Raw genomic sequence first — 20,948 nt, forward strand, 5'->3', positions numbered from 1 at the left:
AACCCCTTGGAAACCATCTTTGTGCCTTTCGTTCTAATTGTGTTTCCAAATCAAAGATATTTCTCTAAAAATATTGTTTAAGCATTGACTCCATTATATGAACTACTGACAAGATGAAATATTTTTAATAAGATACACCATATGTAGGTTTTACGTTCTCATACATATTTTATTTGTGAAGGCTCTAGTGGATTCTTTGTTGAGATTTGGTAGTATTGCAGGAAGTCGAAGTGGAGGTAAGTTATTCTTTTGAAAACTGCAGCCCTGTTGATGTAGTAGGCATCAGTAGGGTAAAATGGCCCATTTTTCATACTACATGTGTCCTTGGCTAATAGTGTAAGTAGGGGTTTGTCAGTGGTTAAGTTCTTGCTAATAGCTGGGTAGTTATTAAAAATCTAGAAGGCACTGAGTCAGATTTAATTGGGCAAGAGTGTGCAAGGTAGGTACAACTATATGTGTCTCCTTTTATTAATGTCACAGTGCAAGTTGTCTGGATGTCATTGAAAGGGTAATAGCAATAGAATTATTCCTAGCATGTGCTGAGGGAAAGGCAAAGTTTTAATGCTAAGATAGACCAGGTGGTACAAATTTAATACATTATTCACTACTCCTAAACAGCTTATACTTTTGTTAAAAAAAAACCCAAACTGTGGCAAATATTCTTTTTCTTCACCAAAACTAAGCAGTGAGCTGTTCATTCTAACAGTTGCCTCTAGAAATATCTTGTTAAAATGAATATGTGAAACAACCAGTGAGTCATGACAGACTTAACCTTCTTAGCAGGTGTATGATATTTAAGAGACACTGGAACTTATCTTTTCCGTGTAGAGTGTGCATTCATATCTGGATTTCTCCACCCAGCCCATATGTGGTTACAGGGTCTGTGGCTTCCCAAGAAAAAATGCTGAAAAATGCATTTGGAAGATAAATGTAGTACTTCAAAATTATACGAGGTAGAAAAGGGTTACAAGCATCGCAGGTCACTGGGCCTGATGGTGTTCCTGTAAAAGGCAGTATATATGCAAAAAATCGTAGTCATGTTAGACAGTATCTCCATTGTAAGCCCCCCCTACAGTCTCCCTTTCCTAATCCCACCTTTCCCTTTTACCCTATGTCCTATTACCCCCAGTGTATTCCCAATCCGTTTTTTCATCCATGGTTTCCCTCACAAAACCATGCTTTTGCCAATTGTTTCCCCAAAAATCCCTTTCCAATGCCGAGTGGGGGATGAAAAGGGGGAGGGAAGAAGTTAAACCCTCTCCTGCCTCAGTTTCCCCACAAAGCATGCTCAGAGTTCTGTCTCCCTTCTGTCAGCCCTAAGATGTTCCACAGAATCTGATTGGACATTTAAAGACTCAGGAGGGTGGCTTGTTTTGTCTTGAAACGGTCCTTGTTATGTTTATCCAGTTGTTTTCATTCTCCTTTTATTAAAATAAAACGGGTGAGGTGTTGGGGTCCCTCCCCTGCCGTGTAGTCCTGGGAGAGGGGCCCTGAGGGCACAGACACGGGGCTTCCCTGTCCCTGCTCAGCCTCGTTCCCATTGGTTGGTTTGTGTTCCCTGCGCGGGCAGAAGGACCCTTGGTCCCGTGACTGGAACAGTTCCTCGGCAGAGCCCCGGCCGTGCGGCTGGAGAAATAAACATCTCTGAAACAGCTAGCAAGAATCTGTCTGTCCGTATATATTTCCTTTCCACGGGACTCCTGGTTTGATATATGCGTGTTGCAGTATCCCCACTGCAACATAGTACACAGGATTAGATACCAATTTCTTGCCTTTTTGGGTCTTATTGAACTGTAAGAAATTCCTGCAGTCAAAGGGGTCCTGACTTTGGTCTCCTGCTACCATTCCACATTTCTTCCTCTTTCCGAAAGTCCACTTGTCTGGGTCTTACTCTGTTAAACTTCTCTAAATTCAATAAACCCACTGACCCACAACTGCTGAGGAGACTCTCCAACAGATACAGATCTACTCCATCAATTTTGTATTATTGCAAACAGTGCAAAGGAAAGGAGAATCAAACTTGTTGATTTTTCATCGCTCTCATAATTTTTATTTCTTTGCTGCTATTTAAGTACCTTTTGTTCTATTTTCCTGACTCCAAATTCATGTGTTAATTTTTCTTTTTGCTCTTTTGGGTCATCATGCTTTGGATCAACCTTAGCCAGAGTCTTGTTTAAATTAGTTGTAATTGAATATGAACTAAATCTGCCCTTCCTTTAATTTTCTTCTACCTAAAATGTATTTTCTTCCATTTTGGTCAGTTCTGGCCTTCATTATCATAGAATCAAATGGTTTATGTTGGAAGGGACCTTAATGATCATCTCATTCCAACCCCTCTGCCATGGGCAAGGACATCTTCACTACACCAGGTTGCTCCAAGGCCCTTCCAACCTGGCCTTGAATTCTTCCAGTGATGAAACAGTGACAACTCCTCTGGGAAACCTCTTCTAGTGCCTCACCACCCTCACAGTGTAAAATTTCTTTCTTATATCTAACCTAAATCTCTCCTTTTTCAGTTTAAACCATTAGCCCTTGTCCTATCTCTCCATGCCCTTGTCCAAAGTCCTTCTCCAGCTCTCTTGTAGCCCCTTTAGGCACTGGAAGGAGATCTAAGATTTTCCCAGAAACTTCTCCAGAGTGAAGTCCCTTAACTCTCTCAGCCTGTGTCCACAGGTGAGGTGATTATAATTTCCCTTTTTCACATTGCCCCATGTATCTGCTGTAATATTCCTAGTTTCACACTTAGAGCAAACCTTCTCCTGTTTCCACATTGCTTTGGATTTCTGCTTTCCATGACGTCTTCTCCGAGCTTCATCTCATTGTGTATCTTGACTTCACCCTTCCCAATACACAAGCAAGTTCCAAGACTCTGTCCTGAAGCCATTTGAAATTATTGTAATTAATTCAGTGTAATGTTTTGACCAAGCTTTGCCATCTGTAGGTCACAGTCAAATTTTCTCGTGGGTACATGCCAAGTGACCTTAGCATTTGGATTGAAATATATTTGATGTTTTCCATGCTGAATTTTCATGGAAAGTTCCCAAACCTTTGGGGATGGAAGGTTTTCAAGCTCTACTTGCAGTTTAATCCCCTTCTCCTCTATTTGTAGCCTCCTCCCCACCATGAGTTCCCTTCTCTTCCTGGCCCCCCTAACACAGACTCATTCATTGAAATTGCACAACTAAGAGCACTCTCATGCTCCTTGTGTTGCAAACTCTTTCGTGCAGATGTTTCTTCCAGGAGGACTCCCATCTCCCTTCTCCCCTCCTGTAGTTCTCTTGCCTCCCACATTTGGATGTCGTTCCACCCCGTTTCTGAGAGGTTCAGCAAGTGCAAAGTGCCTGCTGAAGAATCTCTGTTGGAAAACACAGACAGGTGGCTTCCTCTAGAAACTGAGGCATGGAAACAAACACCATGAGTGTCCCTCCCCTGTCTTGGTTAGCACATTCCCTGGCCACCCCATCCCAGCTGGTGCCTGGCCATTCGGGAAACAGCCCTGGCTGGGGAGAGCAGCCACAAAGCCATCCTGCCTGGGGGAAGAGAAGTCAGCTGCTTGCCCTCAGGAATGGGGAACAGGCCTTGGCTTGTCTTTGTTTACTACTGAGATGCAATTTTTAGATCATAAAATGGCCAAGCTGCCTAGCTCTCAGTTCCTCCCTTCTCTCTAGCAGAGTGGCAGTGAGAATAAACTCATAAAAATGTCCTTATGAGCAACTGACACCATCGAATTTCTCCTTTGCTTACCCATCTTGCTCTAAAAGTTTTTAGTAACCCCAGTTGCTGGGATTTCTGCCAGACACCCAGAACCCAGTTAATAAATAAAACAATTTTCAAATTTCCACATCAGCAAAATACCTTTGTATTTCCTGATACAAGAAGGAAGTCAGAGATGAGGTCATCTTGCCTGGAAAGAAGAATTTGCTTTGATCATGTGGTGGAGCACAGACTTGGATTGAAGGATGCTGGCAGCCAGTCCCCCTTGGAGTGCTTTTCTTATGTTTTTAGTAAGGTTTCTCAGGAAAGCACAGCTCAGAGTCAGCTTATCCTGTAGGATAAGGATATCACCTTCTCTCCCATGGATATCTCCTTGGGAATTTAGGCAGTATTAAGAAATGTTCAAAATCAGCCACAGCTGAGCCAGAGACCAAAGGGGATGGACTGGCCACTGAGGACACTGTGGGATGCAGGAGCAGGTGGGGGCAGATGAAATGGGTCACTTTTTAGGACAGCAGTGAGGTTTGTGTGCCAGCACCTCCCACCTTGCAGGGCATGGCTTTCATTTTGGAGATGTAACTGGCACCACTGCTGCCAAACCCTCCCATTTCTTTAATGAAATGTGGGGGTTTGTCCCACTTCTGAGTCATGGGGCTTCTCCAACAGAGGTCTGTGAAAGCCATAAGCCCAGCCATGTGCTGTGAAGGCAGGAGATTTCATACTGTGCAAAATTGCTGGTAGAAATCTATTTTGGAGCTTTTCTGAAAGAAGCCCGCCTGGCTGGCAGGCAGTTCTGTCACTTTGTTCTACCCTCCCAGGAATCTGCACTTGCAAAATGCACAAAGTCAGAACCTCCTTACATCTCCCAAATTCACTATAGAGGCATCCTTTTCACATTTCACTTAATAGGAAAGTGTGATTTTGTGATGGAACCCAAATTATAACATTAAACCTGGGAAATGGATTAGAAAGTGAGATTTTAAAGGAAACTATGTTTTCCCTGGGAAAAAAAAGCAAAGATAATATTAATTATTTCTTGACTCCCTGATTTAATTTTTGAGTCTCTGGGCCTACCCTCATGCTGATTTTTCTTTGGTGTTACATGTTGGGAGCCATTACTTACTGTGTCCATTATCACTGATTTTCTTTTGCTTTTATTCCGTTTCCATGTGGGTTCTTTATCCTTTTGGTTTTCTCCAGCTTACCTTTCCCCAGATGTTTTCTGCCATGTGTGAATGAGAATTACCTCTTTCTCTTGGTCTCCAGTCCTGACTGCCCAAGGGACATGATGGCTTCTAGATGACAGAGGGCAAAACTTAGCACAGTCCTTGGTCATGGCTGGGTGTCCCCCTCTCAGTGGAGGTGTAGGATCTGAATTGTAAAAGAACAACTCCAGGTAACTCACTCTGCCTGGACTGGGCAGTGTCCTCCATGTGAGCCCCTGTAGGGTTAGGCCTGGTGTGGTCTTCAGGTAAAAACTGCAGAGCTTAAACTTCCAAAATTAGAGGGTTTTTTTCTCTCGTGTCTAGCCATTGTATGATAATTGGTAGAGCAGCTGTTATTTGCATGCAGCCAGTGAAAATATTCCAGGAATAATGCAGGTGTTTCTCACTAATCCTCACTCCTTGCAGGGAGCAGCAGTAGCAAAGACTCTCCAGTGTGTTCAGTCGGTCCCAGACTGTGCAGTCTGTCTTGCTCTCTGATTGTCCTGACATCCTCCTCACCAGGACAGCCAAACACTTTTGTTGACTTAGCATAAGGATAATTATCTCTTGGTTTGCAAACAATAAATTTTCCGTAGTTCCCCTAATGTTTTTGGGGTATGTTGAGCCTTTAACATCACAAACACAGCTGGTTTTGCTGGGAGAAGTTTTCAACTGGACTTGTCTCATAGCAAGTTTTGTCTGTCTAGACAGTGGTTTGAGAAGTCCACAGCAGTTCTGATGGAGCCCTTGCTACTGTGGTGAATTAGTGTTGTTTTGATATCTGATGAAAAACCTGCAGGAACATGGGGTTTTTTACTCCGTGGCTCCAGTAGTGGAAAGAATTTATCTGCCTCCACTCACCATCTCTCCCTCCTCACATATAACATTTGGAGACTTAGAATTTCAGATCAGAAAACACTTGGTTTCCAAAGAGTCATCTTCTGATACTTCTAAGGGACATACTTAGAAATAAATAACACTGAAAGTCATCAGCTGCAAAAGAAATCTAAATTCAGTTCAATAGTTCTTGGCCAGACTTGGAGTGGTACAGTTTGTCTGCACACTTATATGCATGTAGGTGGATAACAAATGAAAAAGACTTGGCAACATGAGGCAACCAGCAGGTTTGTGGTAAGAAGTGTCATGGGTTGCCTCAGATCTGTGTTTCAAGGACTGTGTTTCAAGTGACAAGGACACAGGCACACCTCACTCTTTCAGCTTGTGGGGTGCTGCAGAACCTGGGGATGAGTAGAGGCAGAGGCTAGAGGTTGGTCCCTGTGAGATGGGAGCTGGGGACAAGCCAGCCTCCCCTCCCAGTCCAGCCTCCCCCTCTGCAGAGACATTTTCATCGTGTGCCCCAGTGTGTCAGGCTGGCAGCAAGAGCAATCCTGAGATGTGCCCTTGATGCTGCTTTGACTTTGCCTGCCTCCCCTTCCCAACAGGATGTAGCCATGCCAGATCTGACATATCTCAGTGCTAGTGCAGCTTTACAGCTCCACTGAAAGAGGGCAGGGATGAATGACAGCTTAAAATGACCTAAAAAAATCTTCTGTGTGGCACAAAAGTGGAGAATAAATACCGGCCTTATCTACACATCTATTACTCAAGGAAATTTACTCCTGTGTAAAGTGGCAAGAACAGGACTGAGGAATCTGCCCCATTAATTACAGATACCCCTTTATACTCTGATGTGAGAAATTGGATGATCACTCCCAACCCCATCAAACATGGGTGAGCACAGCTGCCACCCAGCATCACTTCTCTGTCCCACACTGCTCAGAGACAAGCAGCTGCACCAGAGACACCAAAACTGCAGGGAAACATAAAGTCAATACTTGAAGAGGAGAATGGTCAGTAAAACTCCCAGCTTTATTGTAAATACCACGGAAACATTCAGAGTAGGGGGAACACCCTCAACTCACCCCATTCCTAGAGTCTGCCTGAAGATAGCTAAAGCTGTATCAGCCTCCCTATTTATTCTTCATAGGCCAGAGGTAAAATCAAGCCTTGTTCTCCCCCTTTTCTGGGTAAATAGAAATCGTTCATATGAAATCACTGAAATTACAGCCACTTTTTGCATATGAAATAAGTATTCTTACCATATTACTTAGTTTTTTCTTTCCTGAGGAAAACATCCACTCTCATTACCATCATGAAGTAGTTCAGAGATTTTACTTAGGAAATAGACTGTATTTGTCTATATTAAATTTCATTTTCTTATATATAAACAGACAAACCAGTTATTTCACCTAAGAGATTAATACAGAGTTGATGAGAAAAAATACCTGTTGGAAGAATTGGTATTACAGTGGTACTACAGTGCCCCACAAGCCTCTAATCTGCAACTGGTGTCCTGCTTGTGGGTTCAGACACATTCCACTTGGGAATTTGGGTGGCTGCAAGGCAGGAAATTCATATCCCAATTTCTGTGTGTTTTCCTTGCTGATCTTGGACAAGAAACATGAAGGAGATCGATGCTGCTCCACCCTGTGCTCTCCCGCAGTTGCCCCAGGCCACAGGGACCTCTTGCCAATCTTGTGGTATCATGATCATTTTGACAGAGAGAAACTAAGATATCAGAAGAATGAGCTTATGAGATTGACTGCAGGATAAAGAGAAACTGGGCTGGGAGGATGTAAGCTTCTTATCCAAGCACAAATAGCTGAAATAATAGGAAAGGGAATATAGGAAATAACTGATCATGTAAATTGCTTTTTGCAGGAATACTCTCTCTTAGTAGACTTTGCCCTGGGATGAAAATTACAAAGGATTGGTAAATACAGTTCCAAGGAAAGAAATAATCCTCCAGAGAGACTGACTATGTTACTGACCTATTACTGCAGATCTCAGTCTTATACTTAGATCTAACACTTGGTACAATGAAAGCCCCTTTCTGAGCAGTTTTTCGTGGCAGATTAGTGGGTTTTGCTACAGTAAACAGAATATAATAATTGGTACCTATTGTGTTAGGCTATTTAGAAGGTCTCTGAAGAACAAACTGCTTCTTTCCTGTTTGTGCTAGCCAAAGAACAGTGCAGATGTCCACTGCTGTCCGTGAACAGGAAGGAAGAAAATTAGGTATTTTCACTGGGCAGAGAGTGCCTGAAGAGCTTCTTGCTGGTCTGTATCTACCAGGCCCTGCAGGTGTTATGGGCCCTGTTCTATCCGCAATAAAAAAGTATTAAATGAGTAGCTGATGATCCTGGCAGGTACTTCACATACACTGTCTGGGCTTTCCTATGCAGCTGAATGACAGAAGTGACAATGAGCTGCCACAGGATTACCATTTGGATTAATGGCTTGCTTTTTTGCATGATAGGTTTCACTGATGGGGCATATTTTCTGCTCTGGACCCTGTTGTTACAGCTTGGCTGGCTCCTAGGAAATTTCTCTTCCACAGGGAAGCACCCTCAAGCGATGTAGGTCCCTTGTTGTCCTTCCTGTCCTCTGTCTCCTGCACAGACACTGGCACAGAGCTGCAAATACGTTCTCTTGAAAGCAGCTCCTGAACTGCTCTGCTCTATGAGCCTCTCCCTGCAAGGATGATCCTGTCTGATTCCAGCCTGCTAGGATTTGTCCTGTACAGTTTGGGCAGATGAGAAAGTCTGGCCTTGGTTGCTGCTCATTGTGAAAGTTCATTTAAACTTCATGCACAGATAAGGAGCAGGGGCCTGAAACTCAAACTCACTTGTTTTGTTGGCAGTGTGTGGTCAAGGCAGATGCCGCTCCAGGAGAAGCTGTGTGGGTGAGCTCACATGAGATCCTCTGCAACCAAACAAGACCAGCAGCTGAGGACCTCGCTTTGGGGATGGTTTAACCCTGCCACTGAACTTGTGCTGGTGCAACACCATTCCTGCTGTAGACTTCCAGAGAGTTTTCAGCCTATATTCAGTGCAGTGCTGAGCACAGTGCCAAATCCCCTCCCCTCCTTCTGGGTGACACCAGTGAGGGTCCAGGGCAGCGGATGCAGTGCTAAATCAATTCACAGGAGCTCAGGAGGCCTGCATGCTGTCTGACTGATTGACACAGGTTAAATACATAAGGATTTATATTTCTCCACTTTAGCCAAATAAAGGTAAATAAAAAGATGGAAGGGAAAGGAGGAAGTAGTTGACTGCTTTTGTTCCAAAAGTATTTTAACTTCAGCAACCGCATTGGTAGATATACCTCCAAACAGGATTTGATGAGAAGGTGTACTCTGAATTGAAATTGTCTGGTTTTGTCCTGTGTTGACACAAAAGGAGATGATGGAGCTGAGATATTCAGACTGCAGCCTATCACAGCAGCATATGTATCTCCCAGCCCCCACCAGCAGTCCCTGTGCAGGGCTTTTTGGGGAGGAGGGGTGCTTCCAGCAGCCCGCTTCCTCCCCATGGCTGGGGAGCTTGGAATCAGCTTCACAGCTCCAGGCCCCCTGTGCTCTTCACTTGCTGTGACCACAGAATTGGTGCAGCACTTTGCACAGTGCTGGGCTCGTTACCTGTGTGCTGCTGCTCGGGGTGGGGCTGAAACACCCTGGACTCCCCTCTAACCTGGGGAAGGCTGCCTGGTTATAAAGGCTGGTCACCACTGGCCTGAAGTGTGATTGTCACCAAGAAGGGCTACCTGGGCACCTGCTGGGTGTGAGAATGGACAATGCTCTTAGCCATATGATTTAGTTTTAGGTAGTCCTGCAGGGAGCTGGACTTGATGATTTTATGGGTCCTTCCAACTTGAGTTATTCTGTGATTCTGTCTGGCTTATTTGACCTGCATCACCTTTAATCCAGCTCTGAGATACAAAATCCAAGCTTGCTTAGTCTTCAGTAGGCACTGCCAGAGACAGCTCAGCTCCTCAGCATCCCTGGGATGCCAGACTGTCTCCACAGTCTACAGACATCCTGGGAAAACTCCAGCTTAAGCACCTCAGGGATGCACCTGACATAAGGCTGGCTTAATCTGATCATTTGTGCCTTATACTGGCGCAACCAGAGTCACAAGCTTTGGAAAAGGCATTAAAAGTGAGAAGGTCGACGAAAGCATGCTGGATTGTCATTAGGCTAAAAGCTTAATGTAATTATACTAAAAGAATTTGGGGTTCTTTGAGTGCATCTGTCATTTGATTCCCAACCTCAAAGACCAAAGAAGCGACCTGCTTGCACAGTCTGGCTGCTCGGTGTCACTGCAAAGCAGATTTCTTTTTGAGGGGATCCATATGGACATACAAATCTGCCATTGCTTTTGAAAACTGAGGTAACCTTTAGTTTGCTTTTACTTAAACTGAAAGCACTGTGTTAGCAGCCAGGAGGACTGGGTATTATTAGTAACCTTTTACAGGAAATGTGGTGTGTCATGGGTTAGGCATATATTTTTCTGGAAAATGCAGTGTACAGTGAAATGTGGGAATAAGTAAACATAAAGTGCTTATTCAGCAGTTCATTCTGTTCGAATGCCCAGCAATGCAACTCTGAGGTTACCTGCTCCTAAAGGAAGCAGGGAATGGTTTTTGAGATTTATTTTTGGCTAAAAGCATGAAGTGCAAATAGCTCTTTGTGCAAATTGTCAGCTGCATTTCTGGGAAGCAAATAACATTGCCTTAATAACCCGTGGTAAATAACAACACTAAGGATGCTACCACCTATTACATGTACCTGCAGGTGTATCCAGACAATCCTCTAACTGTAGTTGGATGTCGGAAATGAACACAGAAAAGTGAAACAAAGCATTTCAAACCTTTTGTGAACAGCAGAGTTAACGAAGTACATGATGAAGGTCAGCTTCAGATAACAAAATTCATGTGCCTACATGGAGATATTCCTGTATGGAAAGATGTCTGAGCCACCACTACTCTGCAGTGGTCTAGGGCTTGACTCAGTTTTCTCTGAGGACCCCTGGGGCTACTGCAGGGAGTCCATCCTGGCCTCCAGCTGGATACAGATCTCCCAAAACAGGGTGTCCTTCTGAGCAATTGCCTGAGGATGACTTGGGCATGGAAGGGTCAGTTGGCACTGGACATATTGGCAGATGCACGTAGCCCTGGCACAGTCACCTGTGCTTGGTCAGTCCACGTGATGAATTTCTGGTAGAAATGAGGCTTAGATGCCATGTTAGCTCCTCAGGGTTTGGTGTCTGAGGCTGGATGTTGCTGCCATCCTTGATGAGTAATTCAGTTCCCTAAATTTGGCCAGCCTGTCTCCTGCTGCAGCACACTGGGATGCCCTGGTTGGATGGCAGCTGGAGCTTTGGGAAGACACAGACCTCTGGTAGGTCTGGTGCAGATGTCTCAGATACCCTCAAACGTCAGCAGACACCTCTGTTAAGGTAACTGAATTGTACCTGTAGAGCCCAGAAGATTTTTATTCTGGATTTCTTTATCCCTTCCCTTCCTCCAGCTGCTTCCTATGTCCTTAGGTTGTCACAGGGAGGGAGATACGTGGGGTAGCTTGTTCCAAGCTCTTTGTGCACTGGGGCCTGGGAAGCATCTCTTATTTACACACATGCTTATTTTCAGGCCACTTGTAGCAATGTGGTTATCTCTGAGACCTCATCCCCCTGTCAAACTGGGTTGAAAATGGCTAAAGGGAATCTCTCAGTGCCTCCTTCCCTGATGGGCTCCCACCTGCTTGGCTGCACATCCACTACTCTCATTTCAGACAGCATCACCTGCAATACCTGCGAGTGGGGCATGAAAGGAAAGATTGATTCACACCAGGCCACCACAGTGATGAGGAGACCCACACAAGCTGTCAGTGTGGTGGGCCAGCTAAGAAACAATTAGCTTTAATCTCGCTTTACTTCAGAGCAGGGTAGTGCTCAGGGCAGCAATGGTTTATTCAGTGGTTCCTAATGGACGGGGGCATCTGCTGTGCTACCAACTGCTTTTGTTTTTAGTCACAGTGATTGCAAAGGGCGCTTTTCAAAACAGCACTGACAGGGCACTTCAAATACAGTGTCATCAGAGTGATTAGGACCAGGTTTTCAGAATTCCATCCCATATGTTCAGAATATTTGAAATAAGAGAGAACAGGGTAAGGGGATGATAGCAGAAGATTGTGGCTCTTTTGTAAGGCCCAGTTCAACAGAAGTACTTTTATGGTGTTTGTGTTGGTGTAGCAGGTGTTATCAACTTAAAGTACTATCAGAAAGAGAGAAGTCACGGGGCTTACAGGTATTTCTGGTAGCATTAAGAGATCACAGAGAAAATGCCTGCACAAAGTCCATTTTACTGCTGTAAATGGCAGGAGTGCTGCAGCACTGACCTCTCCTTTGCAGTGCCCAGAGCTGGCACCCAACCACCTTGTACAGGCAGCAGTTGAGTTGATACCAGGCAATTTGAGACTAGCTTATTTTGAAGTAAATGTATTTTAGCTGATACTAGTTTGAGTCACCTCTGTCCCATTCCTGTCATCCAAGGCATCCACCTCCAGTGTGAACTTTTAGCCCTTGTGAATCCAAAACTGAAGGTGTAATTTATTTCTTCCCAGACCACGGGCAGATGTAATGTCCAGTACACAGGAACTGAAAGATATATTGCTGGGAGTAGCCTTTGAGAAGAAGCTGGGTTTATTTATTGGATATAATTGTATTTGTTTGGGGCAGGGGTGTAAAAAGAGGTTTAAAGCATCAAATATGTCACTTAAATGCCTAGTTGTGTCTAATCTTGCCATGCACTGCCAGCAAAAGTAGAGACTTCTGAAGTGGCAAGAACAAGAGGAAGGTAACTCACAATCTCCAGTTCAGTTTGGATCTTTTCATGCACCTGTGGAAATCTTAAAACAGTTTTTTTCCTGACTAGTAACAGCATTTTCAGGACCAAGCCTGCTTTGGGAGTGAGTCCTGCTCGGATTTGGCCACAGTAATCTGGTTGTGATGGCTTGTTTTAGCCTGGAGGGAGAAGTTTTTGAAGCTATATGACCTCTGAGGTGTTTATTCGCAGTCATGATAGATTTCCTTCATGGCCCAGAGGATATTTAAAACAAGACTGTCAGTGAAAATGCATACAAATGTTTAGAAATGTTTCCAGATGTACAATTTGGTTGAAGTGCCTTGCCTATGTACGTCATTGTCATAGAATCATAGAAGAGTTTGGGTTGGAAGGGACATTTAAAGGGCACCTAGTCCAAACCCCTGCAGTGAGCAGGGACATTTTTAACTAAATCAGGTTGCTCAGAGCCCAGTCCAACCTGACTTTAAATGTTTCCACAGATGGGGCATCCATCAGCTCTCTGGGCAACCTGTGCCAGTGCCTCACCATCTCATCAAAAATTTCTTCCTTATATCTAGTCTGAGACTCCCCTCTTTTAGTTTAAAGCTGTTTCCCCTTTTCCTCTTACAATAATCCTACTAAAAAGTTTGTCCCCATCTTTCCTATAGACCCTGTTTAAGCACTAGAGGCCGCAGTGAGGAGTTCCCACAGCTGTTTGGTGTTTTTTGTATTCTGTTTCTGAGCTTTATTTTCCGTGTTTTGGGATGTTAGGGGTGGGAAGGACAAAAGGGAATGTCAGAGTGTATTATTGTCCATGCTAAACTGCTGCACCTGAAGTCAATGTGTTTGAAAACGCCTGCAGACTCCTTTTCCTACTGAAACCACCTGTAATTAGAGGGATTTCCATGGTGGTGCTACGGCGCCACAGACGAGATGAAACTCAGACCCTGCTTTTTCCACCCTCCACATTTAAAGCTCACTGATTTCCTTTGAACTTTGCTCGTTTCAGGTGCTCAACCTGTTCCTTGCCTTGCTGCTGAGCTCCTTCAGCGCCGACAACCTCTCAGCCCCAGACGAGGACGGGGAGATGAACAACCTGCAGCTCGCTTTTGCCCGCATCAACAGGGGCCTTCAGTATGCCAAAAAAGCCACGTGGAACTTTTGCTGCAACGTCCTCCGGCACCCCAAGACCACAGCTGAGAAGAAGGCAATGATGAAACTCGCTGCCCAGAACCCAGGAGCCCTCAACAATTGTGTGAACAGCCACGCCACTGCCGAGCTTGGCAAAGACATGGAGAATCACAAGGAGAATCATGCTGAGGATGGGGTGAATAAAAGCGGAGAGAAGCACCCAGGAATTACAGATGATGATTTTATGACCAATCCTGACCTGTCCATTTGTGTTCCTATTGCTGTGGGAGAGTCAGATATCGAGGAGGAGGATGAGGAGCAGAGCACCTTTACAGAAATGGAGCAGGTAGGCAACTAAAATGTTTCTTAATTTCAGCTGGTTAAGATGCCCTTTGTTCCCACCCTTGGTCTGGATCCATGGCTAGGGATGCAAATGTCCTGTGGCCTAATCCTGCCTTTGATATGCTGCTAACTTCAGAAGAAGTTACAGATGCATATCCAAGAGCAAAATTCAGTTTCCAACAAGAGGAATTTCCTTTCTTTGTATTCTTTGTGCTTGTCTAGATTAATTCTTCTAACCAGAGCAATTAAATCCTTTCTCACACAGCAGACTGGTTTTTTTTTCCCTTTCAGCTGAATCATGGGAATGCTACAGAACAAATCTTGGGTTTGTGGGGGATTTTTCTTAAATAGGCACTGTCTTGGTTTGCTTTGTTCAACAAGAATTGAGGGCCAGGTAGGTCTCTTAAAAATACAGTAAGACAGAGGCTGATATGACAAGGCACCAGAGAAAGAGGGAAAATACATTATTTGTATTCTGACAGAAAAAGCAGTTATTTGCCTGCTCTTTGGTGTGACACGGCAGATTTTCTTTCTTTTTTTCCAGAGCACTCAGTAGTAAAGGCTGAGAAATCCTGTGCAGTTTGAAGTGTTGTGTAAAATGAAGAAGAAACCTCTTCAGGCAAATGCTTTTCCTTCTCTCCTTCTCCCCCTCTCCCTTTTCTACCAGATTTATCTCTTGGCTCCACACACTGTATCGACTTAATATTTTCCAGACCCTCCACCTTGATCCAGCACCTTCTGACGCTGGCTGAGACCAAGAGAGTTCAGCAGGCACTGGATCAAAGCTTCTGCTTCAGATACAGCTGTCAGGAGGGATGCTCGATCTCTTGGTTGAGGGGAAGGAAGTTTGAAAGCCAAATAGTTGTTTGAGACGGAAGGACTGTTGTAAAAAAGCTCTAAGGAAGGGCTCTGTGTCAGGAGTTGGGCACAAATCAGCTGCTAAAAGTTAATTTCTGCTGCTGTGTTGTGGAAATCTCTTCAGTGTCAGTGCATCACCAACAAGTCTTTCTCAATGATCATCTCACTGGGGAGTGGAACAGCAAGAGGTCAGAAAACTTAATCACCAAGCTCCACTGTCCAAATAGAAACCTAAGTAACAGAAAGACAAGTCTGCAATTTTTGGTAAACACTTTTAGGGTGGGTTTTTTTGTGTCTGTTTAGGGACTATTTCATTGAAATGATCTGTGGATCAGTGTGGGTAGTATGATAATATCTAGATTTTATCTTTGAAGTCCTTCTCCATTCCCAGGCTGTATTTGAACCTACAAGAAGAGAACATTCAAAAAGTGAAATAGGAATGCAGTAGATGGAGAAGAGAATTGGAAAAAAAAGAAGTAAACTTAGTGAATTGAGATAAAGAGAGTTTAATAGGAAAGAAAAGAAAGATATAATAATAATAGAACTAGAATATGCGAAACAAGTGATGCTCAAGGCAGTTGCTCACCACTTGTTGACTGATGCCCAGGCAGTTCCCAAGCAGTGGCACCTGGCCAGCTTCCCCCCCAGTTTATATACTGAACATTTATTCTCATTCTCAACCCAAAACACAGCCCTGTACCAGCTACTGGGAAGAAAATTAACTCTATCCCACCTTAAACCAGGACTGTTCCTTAGTATCAGGTGATCTGTAATATTGCCTAGTGTATATGTGGATAATAGTGCATAAATATGTTTAATTATGGAATTCTGGCTTTGGTGATTTTTTTCTTCCTTTTTGGTCTTTAAAGATGCCCACACCTTTCTGTTATGTCTGATGGATGGTAACAATCTCATACACTCTCAGATTTTTTTCCTTCACACTGGAAGCAAAAGGTTGTTGAAACTTTGCACTCGAGTGTCCGTGAGGTCTGGAAGTGATGCCTGTGCATGCTCACAGGTGTGTGTAGCACCACTGTATTATTCCTCTCTCAAGATAAATAGTAACATTCACAATTACGAGATAAATCCCAGCACAGGGCATGGAGGGCTTGGGATTTTTATGTCTTAACATACTTTAAAAGTGTAGAAATGCAGATTTCTGTTTAGCTGCACTATGTGCTGGTGTGTAAATTAGTGGATGGAACAGGTAACCATCATTTTATACTGTAAATGTGGAATTAGAGCTTTAGTGAGATCTATTAGAGTAATGAGAGAAAGAGCTGATGTAGAAAAGCGGGCATTTTAGTGAAACAGCATTATGAATAAAAATGTATTTGGAAATACTAAGAAAACTTTTAATAGTTTCAATAATATTGAAACATCATCACGTGTAATAGAAACATTGGGGATTCAGAGTGAAACAAAATAGGGGGAAACAAAACCCAGTAGGAGAAACAAACCAAAATACTGCTTTCCCACTTTATGATTTAATGAAATTCTCAACAAGCATTAGAGGAACATTGTCGCATTACTGTGAGACATTTGGATTGCAGTGAAATAATGTGGTTCACTGCTGGCATGTGCATTAAACAGAAGGCAAGGAGTTGAGAAATGAATTAATTAGCTTTGTCACTGGTGTTTTCCAGGCTTGGACAAACAGCTGCTGCAGGTCACTGCTGTTCCCCTGTGCAGAGCCCTGATCAATGGCTTGCAGTTTTTATCTGCAGGTCTGAGGGGTCTACTGCTGGAAAGGACCAAACAAGCAGCGAGTTCATATATCCAGCGAGCAATTTTAACAAATTCCTAGAGGGGAAAATGTGCGTGTACAAGGGCGTTCCAACTCAAAAACTCGAAATACATTGGCATAATAAATAAACAAAAATAGGAAGAAGCTTAACAGCAGAAATGATAATTGTGTGATGAGCTTTGCATTTGCTTTTCTGCAAAACCCTAATAAATTTGCACAGCTGTAAATGTCTCCAAAAGGAGCAGAGCCATGAGAAAGCAGATGCCAACAAATTCAAAGATCTGTCGTTTTTACTGGTGCCCATTCCAAAGATGTATGATCTCTGGAGTCAGAGAAAAGTTCTCTTGATCAACATGTGGATTACTGCAGAAGAAATTATTGTATCTGAAGGCAGACATGAAATCCCAGTTCCCTGGATATTGAGCTGTGGAAATTACAGTGGGCTGACCCTTTTATCAAGGACATACCTGTGGGACTCTGGGGAATAAACTTCCTCACTCACTGCCAGAAGCTTTGATCCTGCAAGCCCCAACTCCACATGTGTCCTTACCTCCTCCCCTCCAGGATGTCCAGGATAACCAGATTAGAGCTCCCAAAGGAAGAACAACATGAACAAGAGAAAAATTTACATGATTGCACTGAGAGGGCACAATTAGGGTGAAGTATCATTTTGTGTGGAGGGCATCACACAGAAACCAAACAAGAAATACCAAGGGTATGCTAAACATTCAAATCTATTCCAACTTTCCCCTAATTACAATCCATATTTTTACATATTTAAATATTTTAGTATGTACAAAGGGAATGTGTATGTACATTTACTTTTCAGGAGAAGACAGTGTACCCTGCTTCCCTTCAAAGTTGTTGGCTGACCTGGAATTGAGGAGCCTTTGGCAACATTGCCAGAACGTATCTTCCTCCTCCTGCATGTGGATTTTGGTGCAAGAGAGTGGAAGAGGAGGTGACAGGAGATGCATAAAAAGGGATAATGCGGATGAATGCCTCTGAAGTGCACAGCTAGTAAATCTACATGATTCTTACACACCCTTTACACATTCTCTGTCCGTTGAAGAGCCCAGAACAGATATTCTGTGCTCCCAACAGTCTGACTTGTCCAGTCTAAAAGAGAGAGCATAAAGGGATGCTGGTCTCAGGCAGAACCACAAAGTTATTGATCGCAATAGGGTGTTTTAGGGTAATGATCAGCTCAGCTTACAGCTCCTGTATGCCAGGCTCTTCCCAGAAAGTCACAAAACAACTCTAAAATAAGCCATTGTGGCTATGAGAAATGGGCCCCAGAGCATTGCACACGGCAGCTTGAAATTTCAGATGATGAGAAAACCTTCTGTGACTGCACATTTTCCTCTGAGTAATAGAAATGTCTAAGTTTAAATTTCAGCTGCCATTTCTATTATCAAAGCTTGCACTGGCAGCAGCCGTCTTCCTGAAAGCTACCAATTTGTGGCCCCGTCGTTGAGAGTGTTTTGAAGGAGCGAGCCCACCTGATGGCTCCCAAATCTCCTTTGATTACTGAGATGCGAGTGAGATGCTCTGCCAGCTTGGAGAGCCCGGGGACGCATACCTGTAGCCCACACATCCCACAGTGAAAGGATCCAAAAGAAAAGCAGAACAACGAAAGTCAGCACAGGTGCAAGAAGCAAGGAGTGAGGCTGAGAAAAAACCGTCTTGAGCTAAATTAATCTGTCACTACTCTGTGATATGTGTGTTGCTGCTGGTCACTGCAGCATTTTAGTTTGTGTCTTTATCTAACCCCTTCTCCTTGACCTGTTCATAGTGCTGGAGAAATCTCTCCCTCTTAGTCCACAAGATTTCTTAAGGATTTAATCATTTTAGCCTCATAATGAGAAAAAGAAGAACTGCCTTTCAATTTTTTCCCTGTCTTTGACATGTAGAATATGGGTTGTCCCAGCCAGAAAACCGCTCCCAAAAGCTCAGCAGCAACCACAGTAATGTGCTGGCTGCATCTTCTCAAGGTTCTTTTGGGTTCTCATTTTGGCTTTCTAGATGATTAAACTGTGGAAGTTGTCATCTTCCATAGAGTGTCTTTTAATTGCTTTATGACCATCTTTTCATATGTGGCATCACCTTTCAGTCCCCTGAAGGAGTAAGAAATTGATTATGGGGAGAGCAAGATGATGGGACAATTAAGTGGATACAGTCCAGTCCAATTAATGTAATGGATTCTACAACAACTTACCTGCAATTTAGCTACATGGAAGGTTTCAGACATCAGAGGGGTTTGTACCATTTACATTAGATATCTAAGTGCAAAGCTTTTATCGCTAAAAATTTCTGCTTTAGTATTGCTTCCCTTTCAAGTGGCCCACAGCTGCAGCCCAGAACAGTGTGTGCCTTTTTCACAGTGACATCACTTTTTGGTCCAGAGGAGTCCTGGACTGAAAGGTGGTTCCAGATGAGTAATGCTGGTTGTCCTAAGACAGCCCCCAAAGTCCGACATCCTGCACTTTATTAACTCTGTCTTGTCCCTATTATCACAATCTCAATGAGGTTCAGGTTTCTGGGCTCACTGTCTGGATCCTTTTCTTCATCCATGGTTCCCACAGGCAGGAAATTTCAGTAGCACAACCTAAGGAAATGGCTCTACCCTTTCCTTGTGGTTTGAGTCAGTCCAGCAGGGTTGTTACATCTTTCTCCCCTTCCTTCAACTGAGTTGCTACACGTGTTGCCTTACTCAAACCTCTTGTTTATAGCCACTCAGCTTGCCACTGAGGGGAGAAGCCCATGCCGCAGTGGCTAGTGGCTCTGTGGCTCGTGGCCACGTCTCACACTCAGCCCCTCTGCAGTGACAGAACCCGGCCCGGGCGCCGCTTTCCGCAGAGATCACACCTTTGTGCCTTCACTTGCAGCGCCGTGCCGAGCCAGCAGCACTTGCCTGCTTGTCTTCAGGAAATGCCATTATTGATTTGTTCCGACGGAGTGGCTAATTGGGTCATTCGGAAAGTGCTGCCTGCCCGCTGCCTGCGCCGAGCGCTTCCTGCCTTCCGACCCCATCCCCGGCTCCAGGCACGCACGCCCCGGGAGCGCTGTCTTTCTGTGCTCCCTGGCCAGCTCCCACTTCCCCCCACAGCCAGTTTGTGCCATCCCGAGGAGGGCTGGCCCATTCTGTTACCTCCAGGAATCCTTAAACTGCAGAGAGTTGTTGCTGTGTCTCCTGGGGCTCACCTTTCCCTGACCTGGCAGGGAGCACTGCCTGCAGGGCTGTGTCTTTCATTGCCTCTCAGGCTCTCCCAGTTTCCCACCTGCACAGCTCCACTTCTCAGTGGGATTTTCCCAGACCTGCCCAGGGCAGAGCAGCACCTCTGCTGTCATTTTCAGGATGTTTGGATCTGGGTCTGCACAGAGGACCCACGATCTGGTCATTACCTGGATTTTGCACACTGGATGGATGTTCTTTGCTCCAGAGCACATTTTGCTCTCTCAATCATTCTCAGGTTTTTTTTCCTCGATTGTCAGTTCTCCTGCCTTGTATACCCTTGTCTGGACTTCACCAAACACATTTCCCAGGGAAAACAGGTTTCCAGCTGCAGATAAGTAACTGCCTCTGTACACATCAAACATAGAGCTGGCTGCCCCTTCAGTCTCTATTCCACTGGTGCAGTTTCTATATTGCTCTGAACTGGATCAAAATCCCAAGCTTTTATTCTCTTCCTCCCCTTATATACTTCAGAATTACTAACTCATTTCATTTGGCAAGGTGAAACTGTTTCTGATGGCTTTTCTATCGAGTTTCTACCAGTAAGAGATTCATAATTTTGAGATCAAAGAGGACCATTAGAATATGATGGTTTTGCTTTCTCATAGCACTGAGTCAAGGACTACAGCTAATTTCTGCACAGAGCCTGTAAGTTTATTTTAGCTGTGGTACATCATTTGTAAGACAGGGGGAAAAAACAAGAATGAAATTTCTCAGGTAACAGAAAGTTCACCATCTGCATGTAGACTTACATCTGTTTCCTTTGTCTACAGTGGAAATTTTATTGTACAATTCCTGTGCATTGCAAACCTGCTTCTAAACCTGAAGGGATTCTGTAAAAGTCAATAGAATTATTCCAGGTTGATGTAAGTGTAGCTAAAATTATTGAAAATTGCTATAAAAATGCCAGTCCACAAAGATTTTGTTGTAAAATTGTTTGTGACATTATCTTATGTGCCTAATAATTCCAACACCTATAAATCAGAGATACCATGAAGCCATGTGTTTATTTGACAGGGTACATTAATTTCAG

At 44.0% G+C, this 20,948-nt stretch overlaps 1 protein-coding gene across 5 annotated transcripts in view; it reads left to right on the forward strand.

Annotated features, from left to right (window-relative positions):
* LOC125333446 (sodium channel protein type 5 subunit alpha-like) overlaps window positions 1-20,948 on the forward strand; it is a 216,089-nt gene that overhangs the window by 128,380 nt on the left and 66,761 nt on the right. For all 5 annotated transcript variants that reach the window (XM_048319415.1, XM_048319370.1, XM_048319497.1 and 2 more), the window contains one exon: window positions 13,612-14,079. In XM_048319415.1, the coding sequence (XP_048175372.1) occupies window positions 13,612-14,079 (468 nt within the window). The remainder of the gene's footprint in view (window positions 1-13,611; window positions 14,080-20,948) is intronic.

This window comes from Corvus hawaiiensis, chromosome 1 (assembly GCF_020740725.1).
Source record: "Corvus hawaiiensis isolate bCorHaw1 chromosome 1, bCorHaw1.pri.cur, whole genome shotgun sequence".
Taxonomy (NCBI): domain Eukaryota; kingdom Metazoa; phylum Chordata; class Aves; order Passeriformes; family Corvidae; genus Corvus; species Corvus hawaiiensis.